Source organism: Gavialis gangeticus, unplaced genomic scaffold, assembly GCF_001723915.1.
Source record: "Gavialis gangeticus isolate Ggan-Ray unplaced genomic scaffold, GavGan_comp1, whole genome shotgun sequence".
Classification (NCBI taxonomy): Eukaryota; Metazoa; Chordata; order Crocodylia; family Gavialidae; genus Gavialis; species Gavialis gangeticus.
The window spans coordinates 26,717,917-26,732,932 of record NW_017729033.1 but is presented as its reverse complement, the minus strand read 5'-3'; the positions used below and the strand labels follow the sequence as shown (position 1 = coordinate 26,732,932).

The 15,016-nt window shown below is 43.6% G+C and overlaps 1 protein-coding gene across 6 annotated transcripts in view; it reads left to right on the top strand.

Annotated features, from left to right (window-relative positions):
• The window catches only part of SORCS2 (sortilin related VPS10 domain containing receptor 2), an 882,674-nt gene that overhangs the window by 786,233 nt on the left and 81,425 nt on the right, over positions 1–15,016 (top strand). For all 6 annotated transcript variants that reach the window (XM_019526396.1, XM_019526393.1, XM_019526392.1 and 3 more), the window contains exons 12-13: positions 4,579–4,670; positions 5,829–5,936. In XM_019526396.1, the coding sequence (XP_019381941.1) occupies positions 4,579–4,670; positions 5,829–5,936 (200 nt within the window). The remainder of the gene's footprint in view (positions 1–4,578; positions 4,671–5,828; positions 5,937–15,016) is intronic.

Sequence of the window (15,016 nt, the reverse complement as noted above, 5' to 3'; positions counted from 1 at the left end):
GGCCATGATGATCCCCTCCCGCCAGTCCCTACTCATCTCTCTGACCCATAAATGCAGCTCTGTGATTTGGAGCAACTTCCACATTTGCTTGGCCACAATATGCTGACCTGTGGCCAGAGCTGACCCGAGCAGGGTGTGGGGCTTGGGACAAATCAGCCCATGCGGGGCCCCGCCCCCACTCCAATGTGGACCCCAGACCCGAAGAAGCTGCCGCCACTGATGCCAGCGGTGGCATCGGTGGCGGGGGTAACAAGCAGCTGGATGTGGAGCCACTGCTCTGCCTGGCTTCGCGCCACTGCTGCTCTGCCCCACACCTGCCCTCCATCCGGGGTGATCGCCCCGATTTGCACCCTCCTAGGGACAGCCCTGACTGTGGCCAAAATATCTTCAAGATGGCGGCTTCTGCTACAGATTAGGAGTTGAACATAGTGATGGACCCTTCACTGTTTGGCAGCATGCACATGCATGAGCCTTTCCCCTGCAAGTGCTGCTTCCTCATTCTGAGTGCCAATGGAAGTAGTCATGGCAGCCATCGAGCCCACTGATGTCATCCTTTTCCAATCAGTTTTAATCTGGCTGCTGATGTATGCTGTCTCTGGCCACCTGCTGGCAGGAGAATGGTGGTGCATTCAGGCGCTCTAAGCTTGCGGCAACGTGTGGACATGCTGATTCTACAACTTCTTCCTTCTGGGACAAGTAGTTCAAACAGTCCTACAATAAATGTGACATCTGTTTATATTCTTAGTGCCAAAAGGATTGGCCAGGTAGCTAGCCTAAATCATTTTGGCTGACATTCAAGCCCATTTCTTCTTTTCCTTCCCCCAGTGGAGAAGGAGGGCAGCTGGGCATTGCTCTTTATAACAGCCTTTTATATATTAAAAAAGTTATCATGCCTACCCTTAGCATTCTTTTTCTACAGAGAACAATTCCAGTTTCTGCAGTCCTTTGCTTATGTCCTATTTTCTATATCTCTGATCATTTTCATTGTTTTTCTCTAGATTCTCTCAGTTTGTCTACATCTCTCCTAAAGTGATGATCAAAACTGAACACAGTAACACTAAAAGAGAAAAATAATTATCTCCTGTATCTTACAAATGTATCTCAGAATGAAATTAGTTTCATTTGTTAGATCACATGGTTGATTCATATTCATTTTTGTGATCCATTATAACTTCCAGAACCTTATTTGTGGTACTGCTGCCTTGCTAGTTAATCCCCATTTTGTATTTGTGCCTTTGATTTTTCCTTCCTAAGTGCAGTACTTTGCACTTGTTTATGTAGAATTTCATCGTGTTAATTTCAGGCCATCTCTCCAATTTATCTACCTCACTTTGAATTCTAATAGTTTCTTGCAGTCCCTCCCAATGTGGTAGCAGCTGCAGATTAGTTTAAGTTACTCCCTATTCCATCATCCAAGTTATTAGTGCAAATATCAAATAGATCCAAAACCAGGACAGATCTCTGTGGAATCCACCTTAAATATCCTCTAGTCTGCCAGTGTACCACTGATAACTAATCTGTGAGAGCAGGTTGAAATGTCCTCCAGTTTAATAGTGAACCATTTGAGCATTGCTTTCCAACTAGCTGCACACCCACCTTGTATTGATTTCCTCTAGACCAGGGGTTCCCAAACTGTAGTATGTATGATAGACATCTCTGGGGGGGGGTATGGGGGAGAAATTGTGCAATGGTAGATTCAGTTTTCATTATAATAACAATAATTGGCATTTAAGGGGTTGAAATATAAAATGTATGCTGGTAGTGGTACACAGGCTGCTGGTAAATTTGTAAAGAGGTACACAATAAGGAAAATTTTGGGAACCTCTAGACCATATTTCCTGTGTTAGAGATAATGCCATGTGACAAATGTCAAAAACCTTACTAAAATCAAGATGTCACCTGGAATTTAGTAAAAAAAGAAGAAAAGAGAGATGAACAAAGAAAGGCTCATTTGAAAAAAAAACAACAAAAATGTGATAAATGTCAAAGAAAGTATAAATGAGACAGGAAGAAATGGTTCAAATAAGGCAAACATAGCATAGTTATAGTGGGTTTGGGGACAATTTTGGGCCCATCACACCAAGAAAAATAACATATTAAAATGTGAAAGATGAACTGCCAAATCAATATTAAATAGATATAAGCCAAAACGAGGTGAAAATGAAGATCACCTTTGAATTGGATTCTTTTCTCACGCTGGTTCTATATCACCTTCTTTTGGCCTCTTTGGTTAGCTTTTCACGCTCCATATTTTTAACAGGATCTGGCTTAACTAGTGTTGAGGATGACCTTATTGTTTTTCTTAGCACTGATTTATTGTAGTATAATACAATAGTGCTGGTATTGAACTTGGGGCCATGCAGACATATAGGAAGAGATGGTTCTGGTCCACAGAGCTTGTAGACCAAATACACAGAAATACTTCTTTTATCTAAAGGGTACCTAATGCAAAAATGTAAGCTGCATTGAGAGCTGAGGTCTGGACTCAGGGCTGAATTCACTGGGCCACAGAGTCAGACTCCCTCTTGCTTGTTTCTTCTGGCTCCACATATCTTTCCCTTTTGCTATGGGCCAACATCAACAGGAGAGATAGAGGATGTCCTCAGCCCCCATTAGCCTGTGACCTGGTGACTGGGGCACTCTTTTGGGTAAGAGGAGACATTGGTTTAAACCTTACTAGCTGAGGAGGGCCTGGAACCTAAACCTCCTACTTCCTGGGCGAGGACCCTAACCAGTAGGCTAAAATGTGGGTGGGTTTCCAATTCTACTCCTCTTTACAAATATGGATTAGACACTAAAATCTTTGTAAGAAGCTTTTGTACATCTGGGAGGTGAAATAGGATCTGGATTTGAGCAGAAATTTGGCAAGATTTAGATCAGGATCCAAAGTTCCCTTGCTTATCTTACTGCATCTGACCTGATCACTTCGAAGTGCATCTGAAATTAGTATCTATCCATTACTGAATGCTTTGTTAAAATATTCAGCTGAATGTAACAAGAAGGCAGGACTAATAAATGTCTCTTACGCTGGTCTGCAAATTGGCAAGATCCAAAGGCTTTTGCAACTAAAGTATTCCCTTTAAATAAGGAAAGAAAGTACAGTTGGCCAATAAGGTTCTAACTAGGTTCTTCCTGCCTTTTTAATGCTGCTTTATTCTTAGAAATACATTTGGATGTGTTGGGAGGTAAAGGCTTTTCTTCAGTACTTCAGACTTTCAATGATATGGCTTTAAAATGAATAAAGAGAAGTATTTAGCATTGTCAGTATTTTTCAATTACAATGGTGAAGCAAAACAAACCATTGTCTATTTCACCTTTTCTTTTGTCAAGCCATATGATGGGTTAAAGGTATATTTTATATTTCCATGGGGTGTGCATTAACTCCCACTTTATCTCCTGCTGCCATGTCAAAGAAAGTTTCATGGACTGCAGGAAGAAGCAAACCTCAGATGTATAAAGTAAATGTATTTATTTATTTATTGTTTCCAGTGATGCAGAGTAAGCTTTTGGGATTTTTTTTTCTTTCCTTCAACTCATGTTTCATCAGTTACTTCAGATCTGGGCTTTCAAAGAATGTTTTTAATCTTCTTCATTTTATGTCTCTTTTAAGTCTTCTGTATACATAGATCAATAGTTACCTGGGAATGTGTTGTAAGATAGCCAAAGATTTTCTTATACTTAAAATATAAAGTAACTCTGTGTCTCAGATATCATCATGTACTAACAGTTGATAAATCTCTTCTTTGTAACCACTATACCCTCATTTCCATTTGGCTAGTTGGCTGCATTTTCAATAGTTTATGATCAGCCAGAATAATGAGAATCAGGAAATCTTCCAATGAGGTTTTCTTCTGTGATTTATTGAACTGTGGGAATAGAAAAAAAACACATTTGTCCTTGAATATGTCCTTGTTCAGTACATCTCCCGTGTATCACTGAGTCAGCATCACATAGCCTGACCATTCAGAACTCAGAGCGACCTATTAACATCATACAAAGTTTGAAGTTAGACAAACACACTATTAATAGTAAACGCTACACAGGAAACAAAACTCATGCCAGGTGCATTATAGACTTCATACCTTAGAGAGTGTGTTAGAATCTCATGGGCAGAAATATTTTTTTTGTTTTTCTTGATATTATACTACAAGGCATGCTGTTTTCTAATGCCAATAAACTATATGACAACTATTCTAAGTAAGGTTATAAGTCACAAAAAGCTATATAAAGGGTCAGGAATGCCATTGTGAGTACACATCTGGGCTGAGATCATTATAGGTTGTTTAACCTGACTGTGGTTTGAACCTGAACATACCCTGATTTATTACCTTAAATTTCGTTTTCAACTTAGAGAAATCCACAACTTAGAGAAATCAATTCATATTATGTAACCAGCTTTATAATAATTATGTACATTACTGGATACAACTAATTCTTACATACTATTGAGTTTAAAAAAAAGTAGACAGTTCCAAACAGCTAAAACCTCATAATTGTTTTAATCATGTTTCAAGAATGCGTTTTATTTTTGATGGCTTAGACACTTGTTCAGTTGCTCTTTTGTTGTCCTCTTTCTAGGTTTTTGAAGAAGAACATCATATCTTGTATCTGGACCATGGTGGAGTTATTGTGGCCATCAAAGACACTTCTATCCCTCTGAAAATACTCAAGTAATGCTCCAGTCAGTTATAGTACAGCTATTACAAATTTAAGACCTCAAATATAGCCTGGAGTTTAAAATGAGCATTTCAGTATGTATGAATTAGAAACCCAGGTGGAGTCACCTTAATTTAACATTCATTAAACCAACAAACTGCAAATGAACATTTTGTTAAAGGTTACCTAGTGATGCCATTAGTACAATGATTAGTAATAATATTGACTTGCATCAATCTAGGCCTTTCAAAAGGCTCCCAGAGTATAAATTACATGTGGGGATCTCTTAATTCACCATTGAAATGCAGTAACTTGACAGTATATGATAATTTGAAGTGAGGTTTGGGGTCAACACTGAAATTACTGCAGGAGTATTTAGGTAGATAAAATATAACTATCCACATTGGAATCTGGCAACGGTCTGTACTTCTGGCTTTTCTAAGAGTAATGGACATGTATTGATCACAAACACTTAGTCCTCTGCTTTACATACTACTAATAATATTTACTCATGATGCTTATACCAGTTTGGGTGTATGACCAGTTGCCTGGAGAAAAGGATAATGTTAATAAAACATTTGAGAGACTGGGACTAAATTTAGGAAAGAGAAGGGATTTCTGGAGTCACAGTGTTTGGGTGCAGAAAGAAAATGTAGCCTGAACATTAACTTGTGTTTTAATTCACACTGTCTTGTCCTTTCAACATCATTAGAAACCACTTGACAAAAAGGGAGAATTTGTGAAATGTGATAGTGTTTGTAGTCTTGGTAGTGTTGGAGTGATGTTATAGCCAAAATGATCCAGGAATTATGTGAAAATAGTCTTTATAGTGCAGACACCTCTCACAACAATAAACTTAGTAAAATGAAACCAATAATAGGCCCTTAGGAAGATAGCAGGATAGTGCAGTGTCAGCCTTCAGCACTGACATAATCGAAACAGTCTGGTCATGCAGCCTGCAGCCAGTTTAACAGTAACATTGTTTAATGAAGATGTCAAGCCCTTGGATTTGCTGTTAAGGGAGGCATCACATTTACTTTGTTATTTTAACTAGGCAAATAACTGAATTTTGAGTACAACTATTTTAAGATTTCATTCAAATTGTAATACAATAATAATGAGGATATTTATTAAAGAACTGCAGTGAACAGAAGGCATTTCTCTCTTTACAGATTCAGCATTGATGAGGGCCAGACATGGAGTACACATAATTTTACCAGCACTTCAGTTTTTGTAGATGGACTACTCAGTGAACCTGGAGATGAGACATTAGTCATGACGTAAGTCACTATTCATTCAGGCTACCCTTCAGTGTTTAACCTTGAACTCAAGTGGTCTATGAATCAGTGGCTTTGGTGGCTTGCAATCAAATGAGCTTTTACAATGAGCAGGACTGAACAGCACTGTAATGCAACCTGCCCAAAGTCAAACATTTCAACTGTAAACATGAAGTGTAGTGTTTTATATTTTGTGTTTCATAGTCATGACCTGGAACAGTGGGGAATAATGGGTGTAAATGCACATTTGAAAATGGTAGGTAAAAGTCATCTTCTTCCATATTTTGGTTCTGTTTCTTGCAGTCTCTGAGGTGTTGTTTGCTAATAATAGGTTCCTAGCTTTTTTTGTTATGGAAATTATCTTCTCATAGTAAACCAATAAACTGTTGTCTTAGTAACCTAGCATTGCAGTAAATTATGTCTAACCAAGTACCCTGTAATGAATACAGTCTCACCACTTCTCTGTAGTTATTGTGGCATATGCTATTAATAGAATTTTAAATAAGCATGCAGCACAAAATTTGGTTCTTTAGCTGTATTGCTCAAAAATCTGGGATAACTGGATCCAAGGGGTAGGCTTTTGTCCATCTAAACAAAAATACTCGTATTTTTAAACCATCTGGAAGTAAGACTCAAAAGCCCAATTATAGACAAGAGCTTTGATAGTCCTTTCTGCATCCTTGTATTGTCTTCAGGAATCATAGGAAAAGCAAGAAGGGGGCTTTCACCACCTTAGTACGTATTTGGGGGCTCCTTAGGAGCTAGAAGCTTTCCTACCATCTATTGATGTAACCCCATGTCTATCCTTACTGGACTTGGAAAGCAGGCCAATTACATTGCATTTGACCAAGGACTAGTTCTGGAGTTGCCATTAGACTTTTGAGCAGCTCTACTCTTGTTGCCTTTCATTTGCACTGTATTGTTTAGAAGAAAATTGAAGCTTTCTCTTCAAAATTTCTCTCTTTTCCCTAACTTTTCTTCCGTGCTACAATATATCTATACATAAAATATGTATGTATGTGCATACGTATGTATGCATGCATATGTATATTTGTTCTAATATGGGAGTGTGTTAACGCGGATAGTACATTGAATTACCACAGGGATATTGCTTCTGGTAACTTGTTCAGAACCATATCAGGTATTTCTAGATAGCACTGAACTCTGCTATGTAGACATACTATAGCAGGGAGCTTGGTGCTCCTGCTACTTTAAGGGAAGGCAGGCTGCAGGAGAGACAGACAGCAATCAACGGAACTACACATGACCCACAAGGAACTAGGTTTTCAGGATATAAATCCAGGGCTGGAGCTAGGCAGAGCCATGAAGAGAAGAGCTTCTGAGCAGGAGGGCTGCATCTAGGCTACTGACTAATACCTGAGCTGGGGTAGGCAAGACTGGTGGTTTAGGGACTGAGACTGTAGGGACAGTGAAGGTCTCAACTGACTCAGGATTGGGGCCAGGGCCTGAGATATAGGGTCCATGGCCAAGAAGAAAGACCATAGCTGAAGAGGAATGAGAGCAGGCAGAGTCAGGGACCTATAGCCCACAACGGGCAAGAACCAGCATTAGGGACCCGGAGCCTAGGAAGGGCAAGAACCAGGGCGGGGGAAGGGGGCGATGTGATGAAGTCTGTTGGAGGTAATGAGACCTGAGTCCTGGAGGAATAGAGAATGCAGGCCTGAGCCCAAGAGGGGCTGAGATTATTTGAAGTACAGAGGCCCAAGCCCAGGAGGGGCTAGGACGATTAAAGGCACAGGAGACAGGAGCCCCAGTAGTGGCAGAGATTGTTCCAGGTTTAGAGGCTCACATTGATTGGAGTTGATGCTGGGATGGGACATGGGTCTTAATGCCCAATGGGACTTAACACCCAATGACAAGGAATTGATTGTTTATATTTGTGAGGCTTGGGCATGGCCAAAAGGGGAGATGAAGAGGCCTTAGTGCTTAAAGTGGTGAGCAGTGACATCTGTGTTTAGATGTATGCAGTCTCACTTAGGCAGCCCTGGGACAGCCTTCCTTTGTCTAAAAGGATAATTACTTCAAGATGTGAAAGGTGAGTTGAAGGAGAGATTGCCCAAAGAAAGTAAAGTTGATGAGGGATGAGGGGGGCTACCAGGGCATAATGACCACCCTTGGGGCAGGACCCCATTGCACATATCCTTAGCCAAAATGGAGTTTAGGACTTGTTTTGTTAACTAGTGCTACCAAACTGTGGCATAAACAGCTTGGTCTGGTAAGGGAAGATAGTCAGGGAGTCATAATACCAGTCTGTCTTTTGGTAATTTTGAAGTACCCAGTTTTTAGAAACTTCGGGAGAACACGAATCAGTTTTTGTGAGCTTAGATCTGCCACTGCCACGTGTCATAGATAAAAGATGCTACTGAACTGTTTTTCCCTTTGTAGGCCCATTTACACAATTTCAGAGATTATGACATTAATATCATAGTTAGTTGGTTTAAGGAAAATAATTTGTCATTGTATTTTCGGAAGTTACTGTACATGAATTTCATTGTAAGATTTCATCTATGTGTTTCATTGTTTCCATATCAATATGTTCAGCATAAAAAAAGTTTTTTTTTAAATTGGTAAACACAAAAAAATCAGGCCAGATTTTGAGAGTGATTTCCAGAGTAGAACCACATTTTCAATCACTGTGAGCTCACATGTGAATAGTTAACCCTCACTGCTTCCAAAAATAATGGAAAGAAAGAGAAAATCCATTTTCAAGGCAAAAAGCACACATTTCCATAATTTCCATTGGTCCTGATTATAATTTATTTTTAGGGCTGTTTCCAAAAGGGAAAAGTCCTAGCTGATCTATATAGAAATTTAATTTATGTGGGTAATTATCACAGTGATGCACACAAGTGTCCCCTTAGGCATCACAGTGGGCATTTGTTTGCATAAATACCCAGATTTCAAGCATGTTTCTGCAGATTGCTCACACAAATGAGTTGCACATTCATTTTTCCAGAGCCACTGGAAGAGTTAAATCTGGTAGGAATAACACCCAACAAGGATAAGCAACTTAAAAACCAATAGTCCCAGTCCCTTTCATTAAGAAAGACAAAAATGAAAGTGCAGTTACTGCCCATTCACTGTTGTTGGGGTGGTTTATGCATTTTCCACTAAACAATACGTGGATGAAAATCCAAAATAACCCTTGGAGCAGGGATGGGATACCAGGAACCTGATGTCCAGCACAGTCTGAGGGGATTCCAGTCCACTTCCACTTTCCAGAAGACTGCCCTAACCACCAGGCTATAATCTAGGCTAGGATGAAGATATTCTTGAGCTTTCTATTGGAGTTGTGCATCTTGGGAGCCATGAATTGAAGAGTCATGGAGCCAGAAAAACAGCAAGCAAGAGCAAGGATGATTCTGTAGTCAATTGATAGGGACCTACTAAATTCATGGCAGAAGTAGGGTGCACTGTGTCTCCTTTCATCTTGCAGGTTCCCCTGTGCCCACCCCCTGCTGATTGGTGGAAGGGCCCCACTTGTGGCTCTCTCCTTATCAGTGGGGAAGTGAAAACTGTGGCCTTAAATGTGGTGCCATGTTTTCCCCCTGCCACTGATTGGCTGAGGGGCCCCGGATAGCCCTGCTGTCTGCTGCTGACTGGTGGGGAGGCAAAAACAGTGCCATGTTTAAAACCACAGTTTTAGCTTCCCTGTTGATCAGGAGGGAGAGGTTGGGTCTTCCCCTAATCAACAGGGGGGGGGGGGGGGCAATGGATGAGGGGCCTGCAGGGGAACAGCAAAATTTAAGGAGCCACTGAATGCTGTACTTCTGCTGTGAATTCAGTAGGTCCCTACCAATTGATAAAGACACCCCATAGAAGGTTCCTGGTGTCCCATCCTCACTCCCAGAATTATTCTGAGTTTTCAGCTAATTCTTGTTTAATGGAAAATGGATTATAGTATATTGCCTTGAGCCTACAAGTCTAACTGCATTTACCTGAATCACACTACTAAGGCTAGTTACCTAATTTTTTTGGTGTTGCAGTGTGTAAGATGGAGGTGCCTAGGATGCTTTCTGAATCTCACGTTTAGATACCTTTGAATTAGAGTAATTATGAAGTAGCATAACAATGGGTGGGTGAGTGGGACTTGAGCTCTAGGTGCTGCCTAACAGAGGCGGGAGCTGCCAGAATGGAGCTGGGGGTCACTCCCCCAGTGCACACCCTGCACCTTCCCTGTAGCAGCTATAGCTCCAGTAGTGAGGAGGGCAAAGCATGAGCATCAGTGCACAGAATAGGAGAAACAGCATCCAGAGACTTGCTGCTATGGAGAAGAGGCATCACACATCAGTGACAAAAAAAGATGACAACCTTCTGCAGCAGCAGACCTCCACCACTACTTCTTCACCATCCATCCAAGGCACAAAATTGACCAGTTACACCTCTTATGATTAAATAGTAAGGTTGCTCACTATTTAATAGTCTGCTTAAATTTTCACTTCAGTGGGTGAGTCTATGCATGCAATTGATCCGGGACCAATTTACTTGAGAGTAAACTACTTGCAAATAAATGCTTCCAGGAAGGAGTCTATACATGCAGGGAAGTGGGAACAGATTTGCTGTTCCTAGTGGCAAACTGCTCCCACTTCCTGTGGCCCTGCAATGGTCCCTTGCCAGCACCAGGGGGAGCTCGAGGCTCTGGCCACAGCTCGCCAGCCACTTCCCTGGCCAAGAGCAGTGTGCACAGAGCAGGGCAGCACATGACAGTTGTCTCATTGCCACCTCTGCCTCCCCTACCTAAGGCTGCTTCAGCCTCTGCCCCTGGCAGCAATGCCTAGTGCCCTGGGCTCTTGCTGGCCACTGCACTTGTCCTGCTGGCCCACTGTGCTGACTGCCAGTTGGTCCATGGCCATCTAGGCCCTCCCAGCTCCCTGATGCACAATGACCACCTGCCAGGCTGCAATGCACCATCTCAGGGCCATGGCCACCATGTAGCTGCCAGCTGTATCCCATCCTGCTGGTTGGACCTCAGCAGGGACACTGATGATGTGCTGCTTGATGCCACCACTGGGACCATCCACATCCTTCTGGGCCTCCAGCCATGCCGCCTCTGGGCTCTCCAGGACTGGTGCCTGCACATCATCCAGCAGACCTGGGATGATGAACAGTGGCTGGAGGCGTTTAGGGTGACCCGAGCCACCTTCCTGACCTCCTGGAGTGGCTCTGCCTGCACCTGGAGCATCAGGGCATTGCCATGCAACAGCCCTACCCTGCAGACACCAGGCTGACCATCGCCTTGTGGAACCTGGCCACGCCCACCACCCTCCACTATATGGGCCACCTCTTTAGGGTGAGCAAGGCCACTGCCAGGCAGGCTGACCTGGAAGTGTGTGGTAATCTCCTGGGCATGCTAGGGCACACAGTGCTCCAGGTGAATCACCCCTTGGTGGTGGAGGCAGGGCTCCATGCCCTGGGATTCCCCCAGTGCATCAGTGCCCTCAACAGGACCCACATTTCCATCACCTGCCTGCGCTATGGCAACCACCCCTGCTACAGTTAGAGGGACTTTCACTGCACCCTCCCCCTGCCCCAGCTCCACATAGGTGTGGAGCTGACGCACCGTTCTGGGCCATGTTGCAGGCTGCTCCAGCTCCACACCTATGTGGAGCTGGGGCAGGAGGAGGGTGCAGTTCTGGGTCCTTCTGCAGAGCTGGCACATCCACAGGGCCCCAGCATGGGTTAGGGCAACACTGAGACTGCATCCTAGCTGCCACTGTGGCCTCTCTCTTGTGTGCAGCTGCAGGGCCTGCAGAGCCATGAGAAAGAAGCTGTTTTTGAGAGTTTGCAACATTTCTGAAATAAAATGCTCTCTACCAGGGGCCCACTTGGTGCCCAGCATCAGATTGGGGGTTGGGCACGCACAGGTGCCCAGGGATCATTGTAAATCAGCCAGGTAGGCCTAGGCCCCAGTGGCTTCCAGCTGAGCGCCCTATCCCAGCTTGCTCCCAAGGGGCTGGTGGGCTGCTGGCCGTGGGTAGCCTTCCTCCCCTATCCTTTTCCCAGGCTGGGACAGGCCAGGCTTCTGGCAGCACCTCCTGTCACTCCAGATCCCACTCCCCCCAGTTCTCCTCCTGCAGGCCACCCTGTCTCCTGTGCTGCTGCCAAGCCCATGGCACCTGTGTTTGGGGAGTGTGGGGCTCCTGGACAACTGTGCAGTGAAGTGTCTCACATAGATGCACCCAGTCATAGCTTTAAGAACCCCATACAACCAAACTTCCTTGGTCTTCATCAAAAAACAAGCCAAACAAAGCTTTGTATCAAACAGTGGAACATACTAAGCAGAGATTTTTCCAGGACATGGAAAGTGATTCAGAGACTCCATGAAGTCCATTAGGGACTTTGCTGCTGTTATTGATTATATGGTTAAGGGGTTCAGGTACTATGATTATGTGCAGTAGTATAAAACCATAAGATAGAAGGATACAGAATGTAATTGTAAATCTTAAGTATAAAATATAGCAATCTAATTCTACCAAGCCTATATATATCTTGATACAATTGGATTTTTATTTTTAAATAATTTTGACAGATAATATTGATGCTTATTTTTAAGCATTTATTTCATTTTTTATCAATTGAAATTTTCAGGATTGCACAAAATTAGGGGTATGGGGGAAAGACAATTTATTAATGACAAATGTAACTACTGTAGGACTGCTGCCAGCTGAGCAGCAGAGGTGCCATCTGTCCCAGCTCTGCTCACCCATAGCTCCCTTGGACACTTTATCACTTCCTCTTCCATTGTTCCCAGTCCCCTGGGGTTTCTGGGAGTTGCCATCCAAACTACAGTCAGCATGGTTCTATAGGACTGCTTCTCCTGTCAGCATGCACTCCATTAGCCATAATTTTTCTTACATCCCTTTTATATGAATTTCAGTGATTACCTATGGAAATATGTTCTAGGTCAGTAAGTGTGAGGTGAAATCAATGTTTATCAACAGTTACTGATAAAAATTGAATCCTGCCAAAGCTATATATATTGCATGTAGCCATATATATATGGGGTGGGCTGGCCATTGCTGGGGAGGCTGACCTAGAGGTGTGTGGTGCCCTCCAGGATGTGCTGGGGCACACGGTGCTCAAGGTGCCTGTGAAGGAGACAAACCTTACAACATGGAGGGCCAGCAGGGCTGCAGCTGGAGACTGGAAAGGAAGAAAAATACCCACCCAACTTCCAGAGCAGCCTCTTACTCAGGATTGGTGGAGGGAGGCCGCCCAAAGGTATTTCTGATTTAAATATGTCCAGTCCCTCCAGAAGTTTCCTGACTAGTTCCTCACTGACCCTTGGCCTGGGTGCACCTCCCCTGGGGCCTGAGGGAGTCCCGGTGGGGTAGCTGATCTGGTCCCTGCTCAGGAAAATGGAGGCAAAGAAGTTGTTAAATAGGATAGCTTTGTCATCTGGTGTGACGACCAGATTTCCCAGCGTGTCTTGCAGGGGCCCCACATTACCCGGTACTTTCTTTTTACCCCCTATGTATTTGAAAAAGGACTTCTTGTTGTCCTTGATCTGGGTAGCTAGTCCCAGTTCCGTCTCTGCCTTGGCCTTCCTGACCGCCCCCCTGCAGCCCCGAGCAACCACAGTACAGTCCTCCCTGGTGATGGCCCCTCCCTTCCATTGGCTGTACGCCTCCCTTTTATTTAGGAGACATTCCTGGATACTTTTGGTGACTCCACAGGCCCAGATCTAGCAGGGCCACATTATCTGACCTGCAGGAGAAAGGTCCAGAAATTCAGAAGCAGGAAAGCATCAATTAATACTTACCTCACTTCTCTGCCATCAAATTTTGGACCTTCCTGAAATTTCTGGGGAGTCCCATAGATCAGATGACACGGCTCCATGGACGAGATCTGGCCTGTGGTTGTTAAGCACCACTGATTTATGCCATGGTAGATGACTTATGTAGAAAAAGAACAAAATTTCTGTATTGATCATTAACTCAATAAGCAAAATTTTGTTAGTGTTTTCTCTAAATTAACCATAGTGAGTACATTGAATTTCTTGAAATAAGGCATGGACTATTAGGCTTCTTTTTATTTTGTCTTAAATTCTTTTAAAGTGAAAATTAACATAATCCAATGTTGCCCTTTGCAGTAAATCCTTTATCCACTTATTTGCACTGGACTGAGTAATGGCCCCACTTAGTGGAAAAAGGTGGAATTTTATGTGTAAAGTACTGCCATTCTTCTTCAAAGACAGCAACTCATGTTGGAAGTTTCAAAGCTCATTAAAAATGTAATGTAATGACATTGTTGTTCAAATTCCCATTTATTACTTTTCAGCTCCTACAGTGGGATGCCAAAAATTAGTTTAGGTAGAATGAAGGTAGAATTAGGTAGAATCCTAGTATCTGTGCTACCTCTGATACAACAGAGCAGAAGGACCCTTTGTGTGGGGGCCTAATGGGAACTGAAAATGGGGGTGTCTCCTAGGCTAGGACAGAAGTTATACGTAAACCAGTTTGTGATCAGAAACTGGTTTAAACCTGTAACAGAACATAAGTGCATATACCAGTTTCAAAATGGCCCAAACTGGTTTAAGATAAACCTGGTTGAATATAGTATCACTTAATTGATTTGAGTCAAACAAGTTTATGGAACGTCTGTCCCAGACCCCTTCGTGGTTTAAGTTAAACGAGAGTCCCCCAGCATCCCAGCATGCTCTGCAGCCCTGGGCTGAGCAGTGCTGTCTGCTCCAGACAGAAGGCCTGACCCCGCCCCTATTCTTTCTAGCCAGAGCAGAGGCAGGAGCATGATCAGAAACTGGCCTGGCATGGCCCCTATGGCTAAGGGGGCAGGGAGAGCATCCCCCTCCCTTCCCTCTGCCCCAGGGGACCACAGCCAGGATATGCCTGGCTGGGTAGAGCAGCCCCTGTCAGTGTTACCCCCACCCCCCCACCAATACAGTGGCAGGGGCAGGACCATGGCCAAAGCTGGCTGGCATGGCCCCATCATCTACTGGCCTCACCTGGGGCTGGGGCTGGAACTGGGTCTGGGCCAGCCTGTGGGTGTTGCTGAGGGTGAGTGTGGAGGGGCCTGGGCTCAGCTTTGGGGGCAGGGACTTT